The sequence below is a fragment of the Acinonyx jubatus genome, chromosome B4 (genome assembly GCF_027475565.1).
Source record: "Acinonyx jubatus isolate Ajub_Pintada_27869175 chromosome B4, VMU_Ajub_asm_v1.0, whole genome shotgun sequence".
Classification (NCBI taxonomy): Eukaryota; Metazoa; Chordata; class Mammalia; order Carnivora; family Felidae; genus Acinonyx; species Acinonyx jubatus.
In genome coordinates this window covers 123,816,970-123,838,696 of record NC_069387.1, presented here as the reverse complement: position 1 = coordinate 123,838,696, position 21,727 = coordinate 123,816,970, and the positions used below count along the sequence as shown (strand labels likewise).

The window sequence follows — 21,727 nt, the reverse complement described above, 5'->3', positions numbered from 1 at the left end:
TTTACCATCACCACTTAAAGGACCCACATGGAGGTTTCAGCACAGAGGCTGCCTCCTCTAAGATTCCTTCCCTAGTCACCTTCCAGCCTGTGACCTCTCCCAAATGGTAGCATGCATTCTAATTACCTGGGGGTTGTGTTTAGATGCAGAGCATGCTTCAGTGGGTCTGGAGGAGGCCTGAGACTCTGCATTTCTAATAAGCTTCCAATGAGGTTGTGCCAGAGCCCAGGAGCACGCCCGGTATGGCAAGGGACCCTGCATCATTCAAATGGCATGGATCACATACGACCTCGTATTATTCTTCAGGGCCTGAGCTCCCATTCTAGATTAAAAATTCCACGAGAGCACAGAGCCACAGGAGGATGCTCATGTGATAGGAAGAGAGACAGCTGTAAAATCAGACAGCACTAAGTTCAAGTCTTAACTCTGCCACTTATTTGCCATGACAAGTGAATAAGTCCCACAACCTCTGAATCTCAGTTTCCTCATCTGTAAAATGGGGATTAAAAAAATACCTTCCTCCCAGGAAATTAAAGAAAACTGTGGCTGTGATTATGCCTAGCACACTGCCTGATGCTAAATATACTTGGTATTGAATATAATATGATAATATTCAATATATTAGGAAATACTAAATAACATTTCATATATTTTATATTTTAATGCCCAGTTCTCTGCTCTTTCCTTCCTCATATAACTTTGAGTTTTCTATACAGTCCTGTATGTAGTAGGTGCTCAGGGAATCTTCTGAAGGAACTTCTATTCTACCTGTACAATTCCGCTCAATCCACACCGCTGGGCTCTCCTCCCTGGACATGATGTGCCAACAAGTTCTGACTTGATAATGCTTTACATTCAAAGTCTTCCTTTTGGTTGGTGACTATGCCATCAGAAACATGAAAATCTACTGACATCTGCCTGAGAGAAAATGCAATTTTTTCTGGTTGGAAATGAGCATTTATGAAACCTGAATTATGGTAAATAACCCACCCACTCCCGTTCAGACTCTCACTCATCAGACATTTAAGGCTTGACCTCACTGATCCAGGGTTTTCTTCCCAACTGCATTCCATCAAAATGTCTCATGTCCCATCTCCTCATGCTCATAGAACCTCTTGTTAATCAATTAAATCCCTGTCTTCTGAGCTGATAAAAGGAGTGTAATAGGAAGAGCACTGCATAGAAATCAGAAGATGTGCACAGTAGTTCTGATTCTAACACTACCCAAGTATGATTCTGAGCAAATAACTTCACTTTTCTGAGGCTTAGCTTTCTTATTCTAGGCTAATAAATTGATTATTCTCCCACTCCATTTCATTTTAACCAGGACTCCCAGTACTAATGCCCAGCTCTCACTCAGGCCAGAGGAAAACAATCTTTTGTCAGCAGGTGGAATGTTAACTTCTCCTCACATGATCCTGGGAAGGCATTTTTACCTACTGGGACTGGTTCACAGGCAAACTCTATGGCAGACCCTTTAGCTAGCCACTCAATAGCCAATCTTTCATTTTTTCCCCTGCTTGCTAATAAAAACCCTGGTTTATTCAGGGCAGTGATGTGACAGCCCAGAGGAAAATCCTAATTTGTCTAAGCCAGGGGATGGCAAACTTTTTCTATAAAGAGCTAGACAGTAAACATTTTAGGCTTTTGGAGGCCGTAGATGATGTTTGTCACATATTCTTCTTCATTTTTCCCCACTCTTTAAAATTAAAAACAAAAATAAAAACATCTTAGACCCTGGGCTGTATAAAAACAGGAGTCAAGCTGAGCTTGGCCTGGGGTCGTCCAACCATTAAGAGTAATTATATGTTTTTCTATTCTTCTGACAAATATTCACTTGCCTATCTTCCCTTTCAGCTACAGACGGTAGAATTCTTAACATAAATGACATAAGGAAAGTCTACTGGGGGCTCTTGGGAAAGATACTGCTGTTTTCTAACAAGAGTGAGACATATGAGAGGAAAACTCACTGGTGTCTCCTCTTTCTCCATCTACCTGTCTTGAATGTGGACTGGATGCCTATTATCTAAAACAGCTCAGGGCATCTGGGTGGCTCATTTGGTTAAGTGTCCAACTTTGGCTCAGGCCATGATCTCATGGTTTTTGAGTTCGAGCCCTGCATTGGGGTCTGTGCTAATAGCTCGAAGCCTGGAGCCTGCTTTGGATTCTGTGTCTCCCTCTCTCTCTGCCCCTCCCCTGCTCCGCTCTGTCTCTCTCTCTCTCTCAAAACTAAATAAACATTTAGAAAATTCTTTTTTAAGCAGCTTGTGACCATGAGATATTAACAGGAGGACAAACGCCAACAATTCAGGAGGATTTTATAGTAAGACACACAGAGTCTGGGTCCAGGATGAAATTGAGCTGTTAAATAAACCCTGAAACCTCCTACCTCCCATCTTTTAGTTAAATAAGATAATAAATACCTACATTGTTTAAACCACGGTCAGATTTCTCAAAATCCAGAGCATTCTTAAAATAGTAAATCAGAGAGGATTTTTTTTTATAACTTCAACCACCTCCTAAGCCCTCCTCTATGTACCAGGCCCTGGGGATACAACAGTGAACCCCACAACTGCTCTCGGGAGCCTCCAGTCTATCTAGTAGAAGACGTGACAAGACACAGACAAGGACCGACATACCCATCAGCCACTGAGAGCACTCTTAGCTCTGGTCCTGGTATTCCTGTGGACAAGTTATGAAATCCTTGATGCCAAGTCTTCAAAGCACTGCCTTCTGAGATGCAGAAGGGTGCTAGACAAAATGGCCAACATTCAAAGGCAGACATACAGACCTGGGTTCAAATCCTAGCTCTACCACTCACCAGCTATGTAATGTGGAGCGAATTACTAAACTCCTTTGAGCCTTAGTTTTCAAATGTGCAAGATGAAGCTCATTATAAGCTACCTCCTAAGACTTGTGAGATGTGAATGAGGTAATGGAATTAGAGCACTTGTCATTGCTCAGTGGATGACAGGCATATATCCCTGAAACTATGAGCATATACATATAGAGACGTGTGCTTAACAATATATGCTTGGGAAGAAAGACTAGAAGGATATCAGGAGTGGTTGCCTCTGGGCAGTGAGATTAGAGGCGGTTATTTTTCTTCCTCATATATTTTTTCTTAGACTTTCCAAATATACACACACATGCCTCAAAGCCAGGGGATCTATCTTTTAATGTAATTTTTGTATTTTGAAAATAAAAACATGTGAACTGTAACTTTTTTGTTCTTTTATCCAGGTAGAGTCAGGTGGCTCCTATTCTAGACTGAGCCCTGGCATGGACTTGCTTTGCAATCTTAGAAAGTCACTTCACCAATTTAAGTCTCAATTTCCCTATCTAAAGTAGATGATAACCAGACTTCCAATCTCTCCATGATGAGACAGCTCACTCATTGACTGAAACAACTGTAAAAGCTAGAACAACTGTTTTTTTTTTTTTATTTTTTTTTCAACGTTTATTTATTTTTGGGACAGAGAGAGACAGAGCAAGAACGGGGGAGGGGCAGAGAGAGAGGGAGACACAGAATCTGAAACAGGCTCCAGGCTCTGAGCCATCAGCCCAGAGCCCGACGCGGGGCTCGAACTCACGGACCGCGAGATCGTGACCTGGCTGAAGTCGGACGCTTAACCGACTGCGCCACCCAGGCGCCCCTAGAACAACTGTTTGAAGACATTGGAGAGCAATCAATGCAGACAGGACTGGAGGAGCCATAGGCTTTGAGAGAAAGGAAACACAGGATGTGCCCTCCGTATTCACACTGGGTTTCCCTGGGGATGCTTCTCAACTGCTGCACCAGGAAACAGAACCCAAGCAAGGAGTGTGGTCTGTTAGGCTCCAGTCAGAGCTGGGGATGACAAAGGCTCAGATCTAAGCAACAATGTTCCAGAGAGAAGATGCACAGAGGAGGAAACACACACACTTGCATTCAAATTCCCCTCAAATTTTTAGCCCACTCACTCATACAGTGAGAAACCAAAAAACTGAGAAGACATCAGCTTAGAGACTGAAGAACTGATCACTGATTAGCAGGGGAGTCAGAGGTTGAAATTCAAGCTAGGTCAGGTAGAAGGAACTTGGTAAACACCCAGAGATTTTAGCTATGACCCAGAAAGGCTCTGAGCTAGGAGTAGAGACCACTTCCTAGTAGCACAGACAAAACTAAAACATACCAGACTTAACCAAAGCTTGACAGGATCGAGGAGACCTGCTGGTGTTCTACCTGCCTGTTACAACAAAATTTAACACCCTTCGGGGTAAGTTAATGTAATTCACCCAAAGCCTCTCCATCTTTGCATCCATGATGTCCAACATCAAATCAAAAACTATAAGGCATCCTGAAAAACAGGACCAAAAACTTGAAATCCATAGAAAAATCCCAATCATAGAAGTTAATACAGAGATGACTCAAAAATCAGAGTTACCAGACAGAAACTTTAAAATAACAATGGTTAATATGGCTAAGGAGAGAGGAAAAGATGGTCACGATAGAGGAAATGATGGATACAACAGATAAAAAAAGGAAAATATCAACTGAGATTTGGGGAAAAAAAAAAAAGAAGAATCAAAAGGACATCTACCATAGAAAAAAAGAATACACTATCTTAAATTAAGGTCACTTGGTTAGGCTTACCACCAGGTGGGACAGAACAGAAAATGAGATTTGAGAACTGAAAGGGAAGTCAACAGCAAATACCAAACTGAGGTACAAAGAGTGAAAAATGGACAAATCAGAGCAGAGCATAAGAAATGTATGAGGTACTGTCGAAAGGTTTAGTATTCATCTAACTGGAGTCCCAGAAGAAGGTAAGAGAGAATGGGGCAGAAAAAAATATTTGAACAGACAGCAGCCAAGAATTTTACCAATTTTACGAACAACAATTCACAGGTTCAAGAAGTTCAGTGAACCCCAAGAAGAAAAAATATAAGAAAATCGCACCTGCACCTTGTAGTCAAAGTGCTGGAAACTAAAGAGCAAAAAAAAAAAAAAAAAAAAAAAAAAAAAAAAAAAATCTTAAAGGCAGCCAGAGACAAAAAACATTTTGTATTTAAAGGGGTAAAAATAAGTCTGATGACTAATTTTTGGAAGCCAGAAGACCATCAAATGACAACTTTAAAGTAGTGAAAGGGGGTTAAAAAAACAACAAAAAACCCACTTCCTAACCTAGAATTCTATATCCAGCAAAAATGTCCTTTAAAAATACAAGTGAGGGGCACCTGGGTGGCTGAGTAAGTTAATGGTTTTGGCTCAGGTCATGATCTCACGGTTGTAGGCCTGAGCCCAATGTTAGGCTCCACACACAGTGGAGATTCTGCTTGGGATTCTCTTTCTCCCTCTCTCTCTGCCCCTCCCCTGCTCTCTCTTGCTTGCTCTCTCTCAAAATAAATAAATAAACTTAACAAAACACAGGTGAAGGGGTGCCTGGGTGGCTCAGTCAATTAAGTGTCTGACTTTGGCTCAGGTCATGATCTCATGGTTCGTGGGTTTGAGCCCTGCATTGGGCTCTGAGCTGACAGCTCAGAACCTGAAGCCCGCTTCACATTCTGTGTCTGCCCCTCTCTTTGCCCCTCTCCCACTCACACTCTGTCTCTCTCTGTCTCTCAAAAATGAATAAACATTTTAAAAAAACGTTTAAAAACACAGGTGAAATAAAGATATTTTTCATGCTCTATACTACACTATACTGCACTACCCAAAATATGAAAGGAGTTTTTTTGGCTTGAGGTAAAAATGATCCCCGGTGGAAGCACAGACTTTCTGATAGGAATCAAGAGCCCTGGAAAGGGTCAATATGTGAATAAATAAAAATAAATATTGACTATTTAAAACAACAGTAGCAATGTCTTATGGGGCTTAAAACGTAGAAGTAAAATACATTAAGGCAACAGTACAGAGGGCGGGAGAGAAGTAAATGGGGTTCAAGTGTGTGTGTGTGTTTGTGCACTGGGCTTGAAGCTGGAGGAGTGACGTGAGGCAGACCTGAGAGGAGGGGTGCATGTCGTAACCCCAAAGATAGCCACTAGTAAAGACTATGTCATTGGAAAGTCAGCAGAGGAAAACATCAAAGAAAAAATTTTAAACTGCACCATCCCTCTCAAAAAAGGCACAAAAAAATAAAGACAGATGTGACAAATCAAAATTAAATACCACATTTGTTGATTTAAGCCCAAAAGTGTAATTTAACTTAAGTGCGTTACATTAAATGATCTAAATATTCCAATTTAGATATAGATTATCATATGGGATTTTTTCAAACACATATTAAAAACCTTAATATTGAATTCATAAAGGTTGGAAATAGGAAGATTAAAAAAAGATATACCATTAACAACTTGATCTGACTTCATCCATATCTTGAATACACATTCTTTATGAGTATACGTGGACATTTGCCAAAATAAACCATCTGTCAGGACAAAAAGCAAGTCTTGACAATTTCAAATATTGAAATTGGGCAGAATATGTTCTCTGACCACAGTGGAATTACAACAGACACCAATAACAGAAAGATAACTAGGAAATAGCCAATGTTTAGAAAATTAAGCAATAGATTTCTAAATAAACCAAGAGTAAAAAGAAGAAATCACAATAAATATGAGAACATGAGTTTAAATGAATGATAATGGAAGTATGAAAAATTATGGGATGCGCTTAAGCAGTGCTTAGAGGAAAATTTGTAACTTTAAGTGCCTATCTCAGAAAAGATTGAAATCAATGATCTAAGAGTCTGTCTCAAAAGCTAGAAAAAGACAAAACATTAAACTCAAAGAAAATAGAAGGAAGAAAAACGATATACAGGAGAGAAGCAGAAATAAAAGAAATAGAAAAAAGATGTCAGTTGAGAAAAACAAGGCTAAAAGTTGGATCTTTGAAAAGATCTATTTTATTAAAAATTGATAACATGAAAAATATCTTAATGACCCAGGGGTAGGCAAAGATTTCTTAATACAAAACAAAAAGCACTAACAACAAAAGAAAGACTGACAAACTGGATGTTATTCGAACAAAGAACTTCTGTTCACCAAAAGATACCACTAAGAGAAAGAAAGGCAGACTACAAACTGAGAGATGTTTGCAATACTTTTGACAAACATCTCCTACTAAGAATATAAAAACAACTCTTACAAATCATTAAGGAAAAGACAAACAGCACAACTTAAAAAGAAACCAACAGGCAAACGATGTGAACAGACAGATCACAAAAGAGGATATCTGCAAGAATGTTTATCAGTCCTTCTCAAGCTCTCCCAAAAAATGGAAGAGGAGGGAACACTTCCAAACTCATTCTATGAGGCCTGCATTACCCTCATACCAAGGCCAGGCAAAGACACTACAAGAAAAGAAAACTTTGGATCCACAGCCCTCATGAATATTAATGCAAAAACCCTCAACAAAATACTAGCAAACAGAATTCAACAGTGTGTTAAAGCATTGTACACCATGACCAGCTGCAGTTTTTTCTTCCTAGAATGCAAGGATGGTTCAACATAGAAAAATCAATCAGTGGAGTACACTGTACTAACAGGATAGCCACAAGATCATCTCAATGGATGCAAAACAAGCATTTGGCAGAATTTAACACCCTATCATGATAAAAACACTCAACAATAATAGGAATAGAAGAAAGCTATTTCAACACACTAAAAGCCTATATGAACAATTAATTCATGGTGAACATCATACTCAATGGTGAAAGCCTGAAAACTTTTCCTCTAAGATCAGGAACAAACAAAGATGCTTACTTTTGCCACTTTTATTTAACACAGTCCTGGAAGGCCTAGTCAGAGCAATTAGACAAGAAGATCACACACACATACACACACACACACACACACACACACACACGCAACTTAATACAAAGCTATGGTTTCAAAATAGTGTGGTGTTGGCATAAAGATAGGCATACAGACCAATAGAATAGAATAGAATAGAATAGAATAGAATAGAATAGAATAGAATAGAATCGAGAGACTAGGAATAGACCCTCACATACATGGTTAAATGATTTTTAGCAAAGATGTCAAGACCACTTAATGAAGTACAGTTTTCAACAAATGGTGGTGGGAAAACTAGATATCCATATGCAAAAAAAAAAAAAAAAAGAATTTGGACTCTTACCTTATGCCATATAAAAAATTAACTCAAAGAAGATCAAAGACCTAAACATAAGAGATAAAACTATACAACTCTCATACAGGAAAATCTTCCTGGTGTTGGATTTGGCAATGATTTCTTGGGTCTGACACCAACAGTACAGACAACAAAAGAAAATTGGATAAGCTAGGCTACATCAAAATTAAAAACTTTTGTGCATCAATGTTACACAGGTAACAGAGTAAAAGGCAACCCATGGAATGGAAGAAAATATTTGTAAATCACATATCTGATAAGGGGTTAATATGAAAAATATATAAAGGACTCCAACAATTCAGTAACAAGAAAAAAACAATTCAAATAAAAAATGGATAAAAGACTGAACAGACATTTCTCCAAAGACAATATACAAATGATTAATAAGTAAATGAAAAGATGCTCAACATCACTAATCACTAGGGAAATAAAATACAAATCAAAATCATGAGATGCCATTTTGCATGCATTAGTATGATTATTTTAAAAAAACACAGAAAATCACAAGTATTGGCAAGAATGTGGAAACACTGGAATGTTTATGCATTTCTAACAGTAATACAAAATGGTGCAGCTGCTGGGGAAAGCAGTATGGTGATAACTCAAGATATTAAAAATAGAATTACCATATGTCCAGCAATTCCACTCCTGGGTATATACTCAAAAGACAGAAAGCAGGAACTTGAACAGACATTTGTACATCCATGTTCATAGCAGTATCATTTGCAATAGCCAAAAAGTGGAAACAACCCAAATGTCTATCAATGGATGAATGGATAAACCAAACGGGGAATATACATAAAATGGAATGTTATCCAGCCTTTAAAAAGGAAGGAAACTCCTGATACATGCTGCAGTATGGATGAAGCCTGAAATAAGTGAAATAAGCCAGTTACATAAGAACAAATACTATGTGATTCTATTTTTTAATTTTTTTAAATGTTTATTTCTTTTTGAGAGATAGAGAGACTGCAGGCAAGGTAGGGGCAGAAAGAGAGGGAGACAGAATCTCAAGCAGGTTCCAGGCTCTGAGCTGTGAGCACAGAGCCCAACGCGGGACTCAAACTCAGGAACAGTGAGATCATGAGCCAAAGTTGGACGCTTACCTGACTGAGCCACCCAGGCGTCCCTCTATTTTATATAGTCAAATGCATAGAATCAGAAAGTAGAATAATAATTGCCAGGGACTGGAGGGAGAAGGAATGGGGAGTTATTGTTAAAGCTTCAGTTTGGGAAGATGAAAAAGGTTTTGGAGATGGATGGCAGCAATGGCTGCACAAGGTGAATGTACTTAATGCCACCAAGTGTACGTTTAAAATGGTTAAAATGGTCAATTTTACGTTACACATATATTAGCACAGTAAAACAAAGAATGCTCAGAGATGTTAAGAATTAAAAAAAAGAGACAATTTAAATACCATCAACATTTAAATGGATGTGTAAACCGTGGTATATGCATACAATGGAATACTATATGACAATGAAAAAGTACTACATACACCAGCATGGCTACATGACACAGACATTGAGTGAAAAGAGCCACAGACAAAAGAATGCAGACTCTGTAAGTCCATTTATATAATGTTTCAGAAACAGGCAAAAGCAAACCATAGTGATAAAATTCAGGACAGTACTTATTCATAGGGATGAAACATGAAGGAACTTCCCAGGGTGCTATAAATGTTCTATCTCTTTTCTGGTTGATGGTTACATAGGTAGAGACAAAATGGGGGCAAAAGGATATTCATCAGACCATTCACATAAGATTTATGTATTTTATGTTCAATTTATCTCAGCTTTATAAAATGAAGCAAAATCGTGATGACAGAATGCTAATATTGGAAGGGACTCCAGAAGAAGGCTGTTCAGAGTATCTAGCAAGCACCATTGGGGCTTATGGAGCAGGTGTCCCTGGCCATGCTTTGAGAAACCTGCACTAAGGAGATGCACGTTACCAGCCAAGGGAGAAGGACACCTGTCCCTGCTGGGAATTACATTTACAATGAGCTGTCCCCTTTTTTAGTGTTTAGGGAGCAAATACAAGTCCCACTTAGTCTTCTCTCTTAATATGAGGCACCCAGAAGACCCAATCTAACATAACCCAAGGAAAGGTGTAAACACAGCAGTTTATATCTGCCCATTAACTGCAATTCTCTAGTCCAAGACCCCGGAAAAATCTGTACTTTCAAAGAGCAAGGGCATTCATGACTCTGAAACAACGGTGCCATGACACCCTACTTTAATCCCACATCTACAGTGACACCGAGAATGGCCTTTCCCATTTCCCATCCAGGGTCCACATTTGCCCAAATGGGGCATCACTGTAATCGGGTCTCTCTGAGGACTTAGACAATATGAACATGTAAACAGCAAGTGTCTGCTGTGTCCCCATTTCTGTGGCTACCTGACTACATTACACTCCCCACCACAGAATATACCAGGGAGGGCCTAACGTATTCCATAAATGGCTTCAGAGTCTCTTGTTCCAGGTGACATGCCCCAGCCTAGCATTTAAGAAGCACTATCCCTCCCACGAGGACACTGGCCATGTCTAGGACATTGTGGAAGAATGAGTTTCAAGCACTTACTTTCATCATTAGAAACATTCCCCAGAGATGTGTGGCTGGAATAACGTTTGTTTTCACTTTCATTGAGACATCTTTCAATCCAGCTCTCTAAAAAAAAAAAACAAAAAACAAAAAACAAAAAAAGAAACAAAAACAGAAAGAAAGAGAGAAAGAGGAAAGAAAATCACAGAATTGCAGAAATGCTGTTGGTGTTTGTGAAGAGACAAGAACATCATAAACACATTAGATTCAATTGCCCATCAGCTTTCATCTGAGACTGGCCCCGACTGGAATTTGACTTTCCATGAAGCCCCACAGCAGCCACCATTGCTGATGAGCCTTTGCGGAGTAGTTGGAGACAAAATGGTGATTGAAGCCCACTTGAGTATTTCCTGGTCAGATTCTACTACTTCTGGAGTATTCACAGCCCAACAGTACCAATTGAGAATTATCTGTCTTTGCAAAGAAGATACGTTCCTGAGAAGTTGTTTGTAAAACAAAGTTTGGTCAACTAAATGACTGGTGGTGGTTTGCAGATGGTAAGTTAGCAGCAGAACCCTTTATTTAAACAAAAACAAAAAGGAAAGCAGATAAAACCCTGAGGGCTCTGGTTGAAGTGGAGAAAGAGGGCAGGGAACCTTATAGCTCACTACCCTTTGCCCGGGGACCCCCGAAGGGGCACTTCCAAGCACAGGCCGAAAAGCCACTGCGGGAGGACATATTAAAAACTCTACAATAGATATGTAGGACTTTTAAAATTCAAAAGACTACGTTCTTTTAATCCAATTCCAAAGTCTACAAAAGTACTTTCCACACTGTGGCGTAATGCTTATTCCATTGTCTGGACCAGCTACATGCATGCATGCATTCATTCATTCAACATCAGCTAAGTACAGTCAGTTCTGCTAGAATGCTTGTTTTGAAAATAAGAATGTGTTCCAGTGCAAGTAATACATTGGGGAATGATTTGAGCAGAGAGCAAACTTCGTGCTTGCTTATGCTCAATTTCTTGCCTAGGAAGCATCAGGGGAATGCAGAAAAGCACACATAGCTGCACTGAAGCCCACAGGAATATGCAGAATCCACACGTGCTCACACCTCGGCCATCTACCAGTTACTTTAGTTCACCACATGTGTTATGAGCCACACCTGCCTGGGTAACCCATGTTTTATCACTTCATAGTAGCTCACAAGCTGCAGCCTTTCTGACATCTGCTTCCAAAAGCAGGGCTTTTGGGGCTTTCAAGGCTTTCAGGGCTTTTCCAAGGTGAAGTGTCATATTCATTGTATTTGTGTACCTCTTAACCATTAACATGTGCAAAACTGTGCTATCGTCTTCATTACGTTCCAATTTTTTAAATGTGTCACTGACAAAGGTTTTGAGTGTTATGCCCCTAGTTTATTTTTCTAATCAACGCTGTGGTTTTTATTGTGCAGTTTTGCAGGGCACCAAGCTCAGTTAGGAGTTTTAGGAATGCATATGTGGTGTTAGAGCAGAGCTGACTAGACCTATGGCCATGTGCTTCTGAACAGTGCAGTCTCCCATTGCCGGCTTTATAATATAGGAGCTGGCATTTACTGAACACCTGTTCTAATATGCCAGGCCCTTTACATATGTTATCCTGTTGAAGTCGGGCAACAACTTCCAGAAGAAAAGATTTTCACTCCCATTTTTTTCCTAGAAAGCAACTGAAGTTTAGATTAAGTAATGTGACTCCACGTAGCTCAAAAGGCCAAGGCCAAGATCATTAGTTAACATCTTGGGAAACATATTCTCAAAAGAAGCCATGCTGATGCTGACGAGTGAGCTATGGGGGGGGGGGGGGGACGCAGGGAGACATGTTGGGTTTTTTGTTTTATATCCCAACAAACTGCTCTTTTAAAAGCTGCTCCCTAAATGGTAAATAAGTAAGGGGAAATATCCAAGGGGAGGAACAGGAGCCAGCTTGTTCACAGGAAATGGAAATCTGGTATTTCTGAGGAAACACTGAGCAACAGAGAAATTCAAAACATGAAAACACCGCCCCTTCCAGACATCAGCCGCGCAACGTAGAAACAAATGGCTTGTGATGTTTTCAAAGCTGGGACGGCGCAAGGTGGGGTGTTTGTCATCACGTCGCCTCCAAAGATGCATCTGCATACAAATCTCCAGAATTCTTTTCAGGAGTCTCCAGAATATCTCCACTCGGATCTTCTAATCCCTTGGAGTTCTGGCACAATTTCCTTGGCAACAGCCGTGGCTGCTTTTGGATGGCAGCTACTGAAATCTGCAGCCCCTTCCTCCGCCAAACCACACCACCAAAAGCAATTGCTATTGTTCTGGACCAGCCCTGGTCTTCCTAGTGAGATATTCACATCTAGTTACTCTCATATGCGTGTGGGCATGCACACGCTCGCACATGCACACTTGCACACACAAATACACACACTCTTTTCAGCAGACACAGGAAACTAAGAGAAACACCTCTCACTCATTTGCCTGCACCAGATGAGGCCTGTTAAATTTGGAGTCCTCGGAAGGGCCTATTCCTGCAGGTGAGAACCCCCAGTGGTTGGTGTGACAGTCTCTGAAGAATTCATGGTAACATTCCGGAGGGGAGCTGGCTCTGAACACCAAGGGCCAAGACAGTGCAACACCAGCCCACAAGAGCCCAAGTCGAGGAAGAACTTTCCAGATGATGTGCCTCTACCCCATGTTGCCCAACACTGGAGAGAGATGAAAGCAGGGTTATGAGGAGAGAGAGAGGGCCGGAAGCACCAGGAAAGAAACAGAATAAATGTCACCAAATAACCCTTTCCTCCACCCCCTGCTCCTTCTCAGGTCTGACATCGTCACTTGTGCCTGTGGCCACTCTGCTACCCTGTCCTTCTCCCCAGGGCAACACAGAGTAAGTGTGGTCTGTCCTGCACATGGCAGATATGAGCAGATAGCCACCATGGCTCCATTTTTCTGGTCAAAGTACCTCACTTGTTTTGGCTCTTGCTCAGAAGGAATTGTTCCCACATCTTTGCCATCCAGTTCACCTGCATCTGGCTGTCTTCTAGTTAATCAATATCTGTTTGAACATGTGCCATCCAGGATGAACTCTGAGGGTCCAGACCATGGTCTGAGCAGTGCCAAAGATAATATGGTGGAACCATCACCTCTGCTGCTCTGGACATGTGGAGTTTTCAGAGCATTCAAAGGTCTTACATTCCAGACTGCACATATGAAAGTGAGACATCTAAACAGGCCTTGGATCCACAGGTGCTCTTTGACCTTTGTCCTCTTCCCAAATGGGGCTCTCAGCAGCAGCATCTCTAACTCATGTCCCCTAAGTCAGGCTGCTCCATATGATTGGAAGGCTTCTTTTTAGGTAAAAAGAGGTAATACGAAGTAAAATGTATATACTTTAAAACTACTAACAGTGTATTTTGGTCTTGCAAAGATCAAGAGTTACTCAACCAGAATGACAGGTATACTGAATTTTTAATAAGGTGCATTGTTCATCTAATTTATTTGTAGATTATGTGATTTAAAAATAATAATAAAGGCTACCATACCTTGGGTCTTTATGGGCTAAGCATTATGCATGTATACCATCATACTTAATCCTCATAACAACCTTGAGGTAGATGGTATTAAGAAAATTAAGGTTCAGTGACATTAGGTGACTTGTCCAAAGTCACCCAGCTAGTAAGAGGCAGATCCGCATTCAGACTTAGTCCGTAACCAGTAAGCTCTCTCCCAGTGTGGGCTGAGCTCCCCGCTCCTACATTCCACACAGGCTCTAGCACCCGGTGCCAATACTGTATCACTGATCACAGTCTGCCTTGCATTCGAACTTCTGCTAACGTCCTACTTACATATTACAATTTTTGCTGAAGTCATTCACATATTTCTTTGCCAGCCTTTGTTATACACAACAGGCCCTTCTGTTTAGGTCCTAAATATCTTAAGAGTGAAGTCCATGTTACTCTATTTCTTTTGACTCTCACTTCACCTGGTATGAAGTTTTTCCTATAGGATGGTCTCAATAAATGTTACATTATTGACACACATGACATCAAAGAATGCACAGCTTATAAGCAGACACATCCACTATCTATAGAATTTCCTAATTTTTTTTTCTACCACATAAGGCATGAAATAGTACAACACATCAAAGGTGATCTTCCAAATACAGAAAGCAATTTTCACCCAATGTCTGTGTTGTGCCTTCTAGATAGAAAAAGCTACAATAAAAAGCTGTGAGTGAAACAGACATGAAGACTGGCTTCTGCCCTGCAGCTGCCATCTAGAAAGCGAGGCAGATGCTACTCCCCAAACTCATGAGTGCAAGGACCCTGGCCTTTCTGCCCACCTTGTACCCAGAGGCTGGCACTGTGACCGTCCCTGTAGATACTGCCCAATAATATGTGTCATTGAATGCCTTGCTTTTTTTTTTTTTGAAAAATAACATTAAGTTCCTACTGTACGCCAGGTCTTCTGCAAGGCATTTTCACATACGTGGTTTAAATTAAAGGGATCTCAGAACAACAGTATGTGGTATGTATTAATATCTCTGTTTATAGACATGAAAACTGAGGCTTGAAGCAGAGGTGCTAACCCAAGGCAGACTGTGATCACACTGCTGTACGGGCACTGGGTCCTGGGACACAGGAGGAGAGCTCCGTTCACACTTGGCTAATCTCCCTGCTCCCAACTGCCTCTTTCTTGATCCACAAAAATCATCTGATCTTTTAGTAAGAACCAAACTTGCTCTAAGTTCCCAACAGGATGTACTGACGGCTGTGAGTGTCGGCTCCTGGGCTGAGAAGCATCACTACATCTGACTCATCTGGGATCACGGGCAGGAAGGAGGATGCCAATCAGGACTTGTGGATTTTCACTTTCCAAGGAGTTTACCCCGCACTCCTTAAAGGCATATCTTCATGACTCCCAACTTTAGACTGGATTTCATAGAAGGTTTGGTTCCGTTTGCAGTAGCAAAGAACAACTACGAAGTATCTGCATCAGGGACCCAGCACGCCCCAGGCTCAGAGCAATATTGGTCTGGCAGGAGAAACTGGGCAAGATGGTAGTCCAAAGCCAGGTAATCCTTGAAGTTTACAGAGTGCACTGACATGAGAAACCGATCTGAACTTCACAGTCCACCTTATGAGACAGAAATTCACCCCCCTTTACACATCAGGAAACTGGAGTCCAGACCAGGACAGTGGTTTGGCTGAGGTCACACACAGTCAGAGGGATCAAAGTCAGAATTCAAACCCAGATCTTCAGACTCAAGGCCTATGCTTATTCTACTTGCTAATTCATACTGGGCACAGACAAGTCACTCTAGCTTAGGCTATCCATCCACCCATTCATTCATTTTGCAAATAATTATCAAGTGCCTTCAGGTAAAGTTGTAACAGAAGATGACAAATACATTTTAACAGGGAGCCAATATATCACAGCAAGATATCGCTGGTGGACCAAGGTCTCTGGACCTGAGAATATCTTGTTTATGTATTCTTGTTTTATTCTTTATTTTCCCTACCTTAAAAATATAAGTTCTAACAACCATGTCTGTCTTTTCCATGCTTAGTCCCCCAGAGCCTGGCACAGTGTCAGGCTCACAGCTGGTGGTGATGGGTTGTGATGAAGTAAAGTAGGATGAGAGAACAGGATGAAGGAAAGCACCCTCATCCCAGGAAGGCCTCTGAGAAGCAGCAGCATTTGAGCACAGACTGAGTACAGTGAGGGAGGCTCACAGGGAGGGGACCACAGAGGCCAAGTCCCTGAGGGGAGATCATGGGTGACCCATGATCATGGGACAAGGGACGGCAAGAAGGCCCAGTGGTTGACAGAGTGACCAAGGGAGAGACAGTACCAGATGAAAGAGAGGACAGAAGCAGGCTGGGAAGAGTGTGGAGTTCACAGTTACGACAACTGGATTTCAAATCCCAGCCTTGCCACTTCCTAGCTATGTAACATCGGAATGATTCCTGAGCTTTCCAAAAAGCCCTACCTTCCAAGTTTCCAAAGATTAACTGAAATACTACAGGTGAAGCACTTCGCATGGTTGGCTTTGTGGGCCATGGGAAGGTGAGGAAAGCATGGTCTCCGTCCACCAGGAGCTCACGCCGAGTAATGAGGACAGACAGTAATGCAATGTTCAGCATTTATGTCGGGCATTTCCCCCACATCAGTCCCCCTGCTTCACATGCCTCCTCTCTACTCCCCACGGCAACCCTGAAGCAGAGACTCGACAAATTCCAATCCCTGAGGAGGAACAGAGTCTCAGAGAAGGTGGGTAAAGCCAGCCAGTGAGGTGGTGGCCGAGCTGGGTCAGGTCTGTCTGCCTCTGAGGCTGGCTTGCTCTCACTGGGACACACTGCCTCGAGGAGCCAGCAGTAACCAGGGGCAGGTCTCTTATTCTAATAAGGCGCAATGGAATCACAGAGAAGGGAGCTTCCATCTTGGCCTTCACATAGGAGGTGGCATTTCAGCTGGTCCTTAAAGGATTAGGCACCTGCCAGACCAAAGAGGGCAGGAGGGCCACGTCATGGTCAAAAGCCCAAAGTGGGTTCTGGGACAGGGGACGAGTCCACTGACTGGTGACTGGAGGAGGAGGGGCAGGGGGCAGGTGGGAGAGTCTGTGAGGAGCAGATTGCCAAGGCCTTGCCCACCAGGCCAAGAAGCCAGCAGGCAGCTGGGAGCCAGCCGTCATTTTGAAGCAGTGGGGGAGTGAACACGACGAGCTTTGTTTCTGAGGAACTAGATGGGAACAAGGAGTTCTTGACTTATGCAATACCTGAAGAAAATGCCGCCTGACTTAGAAAGTGTCACCAGGTTTTAATAGAAGGCGTTATTCATATTCTTTGTATCAACAGTCTTTCAGGGCACTGTGCTGGGACCTATTTTAGGAACTCACAGCTTTAGAAATGCTACATCAAAAAGTTGACACATCACACTCACTAGCAGCTGCCAAGGGAGGACCAGGCCCCAGGTCCTGGAGGTACCAGCACACCCCCTAGTCCCCCCTCCCTTCCCCACCCTTCCCCTCCCCCCGAGGCCCTGGCCATTACCAGTGGAACCATGCCAACAAGGCCCGCTCCTGTCTCCCCAGGCACCAGGGTGTGATTTCCTCTTCATCATTCTCTGTCTCTCAGCCCTGTTTTCCCTCTGTCCTGGGCTCCCCACAGTGGTGACACACAGGAACACGTGGAAAGTCTGGGCCCAGGAAGTGGGCAGCTGTGTGGCCTCTCCAGGGGCTGGGGGGGGGGGGGGGCCTCAGGTCAGTGGGTTGCCATGGCAACACCACAGGCCCTGCCCCAGGGGCCACTGGGTTCCAGGAAGGGGCCCCTGCCCTGCCTCCAAGGGGCCATCCCACCCTGCCCCTTCATTCATTCCTTCCCTCGTTCACCAAATACTGCTTTAGCACCAACCATTTGCCATGCTCTGAGGTTCTAGTGACAGACATCGCAGACAAGGTCCCTGCTCTCAGGGAGCTTGTATTCTGTGGTGGAGATGGGACAAAAACAAATAAGGTGCCTCCAGGGCACAATGAGTGTCAGGAGGAAAATGAAGCTACTGAATGGGAGATGGGGGTGCTGTCTTAGGTAGCGGGACACTGAGGGCCTGCTGGAGGAGGTGATGTTGGAGCAAGGGCAGAGGTCTGAGAAGGAAGGGGCTTGAAAACCAGTATGTGGGAGAGCGTGAGGATGAGTGAGAGCAGCAGGAAATGGAGGCAGAGGTAGGAAGGGCCAAAAGCGTGTAGGCACTTGCCGGAGATAGTAAGAACTGCACACTTATCCCAAATGTGCTAAGAAGCAAGTGGCCTGAACCGCACTGGCTCGGAAAGCGTAGCCTACTAGGGGATGCACATTCATTCATCCCACTCACTACCGCTTTCTCAACTATTTGTGGAGTACCATGAGCCAGGCACTGTGCTACACAACAGGGGCATAGCAGGAAACCAGACAGCATCTGTCACAGGGAAGGTTAGAGTTTAGTGTGAGAGTCAGCTGTTAAATAATAGACATGTAATTCCCAAGAGAGCCAAGGGACGGGGGCAGAGGGAGAGAGAGAGAAAGAGAGAGAGAGAGAGAGAGAGAGAGAGAGAGAGAGAGAAGGGAGAGTCTGGTCTAATCTGTGAGTCAGGGAAGCTTCTCAGAGGAAGTAGGATTAAACTGACAGCTAAAGATTAAGAAGGCATCATGTTACTCCCCCAGGTAAACAGGGAGGGAGGAGTATTCCTGGCAGAAGGAACATCACATGCAAAGGCCCTGAAGCTGGCTGAAGAATTACGCGTTCAAAAAATTGACAAGCAGGGGCGCCTGGGTGGCTCAGTCGGTTAAGCCTCAACTCTTGATTTCAGCTCAGGTCATGATGTCACGGTCCCTGAGTTTGAGCCCTGCGTCAGCTGCTGGCTGGTAGGGAGCCTGCTTGGGATTCTGTCTCCCTTTCTCTCTGTCCCTCCCCCTCTTGCTCTCTCTCTCTCCCTCTCTCTCAAATAAAAATAAACTTTAGAAAAATGAAACATTAAAAAAAAGAGAGAGAGAAAGAAAAGAAATTGACAAGCAACCTGAGCCTGAATGCCCATGCTCATTCAGGGATTAAGCCAACGTGTACTTGTTGAGACTATCCTGTTTGACTAGCACTCCGCAAGATGCTACTGCGAGTGTGCACGTAAAAGCCCCGCCCCCTCTGTACTTAGGACTGAGTTAAGGAGTCTGGACTTTATTCAATAGGTGGCTGGGAACCTCTTTACTGAAAGTTTTTGTGTGGAGTGTGACATAAGCAAAACCGTTCCATGGGTAGCTCCATCTGGCATTGCTAAACACAAGCTCAGAGGGGAGAGAAAGGGAAGTGGGAAACCACATCACATATCATCCAAACTTCTGAGACTGAAAAGCCGCATTATTAATAATTTTGCCAGGACCACAAGCATACATCAGGACTGTCCCAGGCAAACCCGGACTTCACAGCACCCCTGGGTGGAGGCCACTGCAAGAGTGTAATTAAGTCTGAGAGGCTTAGGACAGAGGCGGTGAGATGACAAAAGATAGGAACTCTGCCTTCTTTCTACCTAACTGTACTCACAACTCTAGCCAATCCATGTACCCAGTGTCCCTAGGTCCCCACATCTCTTCCTCATCTGCTGGGGCCTCAGTCACAGCAAGAAAGAGGAGTTGAGTTGGAGGTGACGGTAATGACACTTCCTACTGTCTTCATCCACGTCACGTCAGAGCCCAGTCTTTGAGCATCAGCAGTACACTCCAGCAATAGTTATTTACATGGATTATCTCATTTAATTACAGCAATACAGATGGGGAAGGTATGCTTTACACAGATGTGTGACCAGGACAAAGATGAGTGTGAATGGCTTTGTGCACAGTTAACCCCCCACCCCGGGCCTAAGGATGTACCTTCTGGGTTGTCTTTGTCCCTGTAGCTGATTGGTGCCGACTGCATACAGAGGCCAGGATGTTCAGATGCTACGGACACAGAAACATCAGCCTACTTACTGTCTGCTCAACGCCGTATGGCCTGGGCCTGTCTCTTTGCAAAGATCGGGACAGGATTCGCTTTCTCTTTCAATTGAACACTTGACCCTCAGGGATGAGATTCCAACCCATAACCCCACTGACTCCTCACAGTACTTGCTAAAAACCACCCTCACCAGTTTGCCTTTTTACTTTTCTTCTTTTCCTTAAAAATCTGAGTATTTTCATCTCTTTCCCAATTCTAATATATTGCTTTAAAAAATAATCCTCCCCAAACTCCCACTGTATGTATGCCTCAGTTTCCACATCACTCCAATACGAAATCCTGCTTCAGAAGATTCAGCCTCAGGTGGTGATGGTGATGTACGAAGAAGTCTCAGAGGCTAACGTGCTACCGTGACACAAGGCGACCTTACTTCTCCTACATTCAGCACCGCTCTTCCTTAACACCCTACAGCCTCAGTGCTCTCTCATCTGCCCAAACTACTCACTCTTTTTGTTTCTAGCTGCCTCTCCAGACTCCTGAGGTGCGCCTGCTGCCTGTGCCAGCTCCTGCTTCGTACCCCGGGGAATCTCTCCCACAGATCTGGAAACCAGCAAGTGTCGGTGCCTGAACCAACGAGCTCATCACCACACTGAGGAAGCCCCTTCCTGTGGGCCGGGGGAACCCAATACAGAGCAAAGGATGAGAGGCCTGACTGCTAAGCCTCGCTGTCTCACTAGTTTATGAACCTGACCAAGTACTTTCACCTTTTGAGCCCCAGTTTCTCTATCTGTTAGGGTTACAATAACCACCACTGTCTAAGTTCCCATTTTGTACCACTGTGCTAAACTGTTCACTTACCTCTTCATATACAGGAATCATTATCCCATTTTATAGATGGGGGAAGTAAGGCCCAGAGAGAAAGGCCTGGATGAGAAAAGATAAGCACTCTGCTTACTGTTTGGCTAACTAGATTCACTCTCCCAGCCGGGCCATGTGGCCACTGTCCCCGTGTGTCTTCCTCATCAGCTGGGGTCTCAACCACGGTGTAATGCAGGTGAGTCCACCTGTTGTATCCTGGAATGTGGCCGCCAGCGCGAGCACCACCACCTTCATGAACATCGTAGCAGCTGAGCCGGGATCTGAACCTGACTCTAACCTAACCATGAACTTATTCTTTCCTAAGTTAGTCATTCAGAAATCATTTATTGGGCAACTACTATCAGACACTATTCTGGGCTCTGAAGATACAACAGCAAACAAAAAACATGAAGTCGCGATTCAGACACAAACAACAAAAATAGAACTTAAAAGCGCCCCCAGGTGAAAGAATATACTTAAAGTATGACAATTCGACGAAAAACAAGTCAGCGGTTACACCTAACCATTAACTTATATTATAATACTCATAGTTATATATGCCTTGAAGTCTCACCGTGAGTACTGAGCTGCATCTAACATAATACCAAATACACAACAGGTACTAGGTAACGTTACTGCCTTTTCTCACTTTTAGGAAAACCCAAAACATAAAACTCTGAAGCGGTCAAAGAGATTCACGAAAGGGTC

At 43.1% G+C, this 21,727-nt stretch overlaps 1 protein-coding gene across 4 annotated transcripts in view; it reads right to left on the bottom strand.

Moving 5' to 3' along the window:
- The window catches only part of RFX4 (regulatory factor X4), a 162,280-nt gene that overhangs the window by 125,014 nt on the left and 15,539 nt on the right, over positions 1-21,727 (bottom strand). The window contains exons 1-2 of one of the 4 annotated variants that reach the window (XM_053226685.1): positions 17,755-17,911; positions 10,723-10,809 (exon numbers count right to left, since the gene is read on the bottom strand). In XM_053226685.1, the coding sequence (XP_053082660.1) occupies positions 10,723-10,809; positions 17,755-17,824 (157 nt within the window). In that variant the 5' untranslated portion in view covers positions 17,825-17,911. Of the gene's footprint in view, positions 1-10,722; positions 10,810-13,172; positions 13,492-17,754; positions 17,912-21,727 lie in introns of those variants that run through there. The other 3 variants (XM_053226683.1, XM_027070926.2, XM_053226684.1) reach the window with 3 other exon arrangements.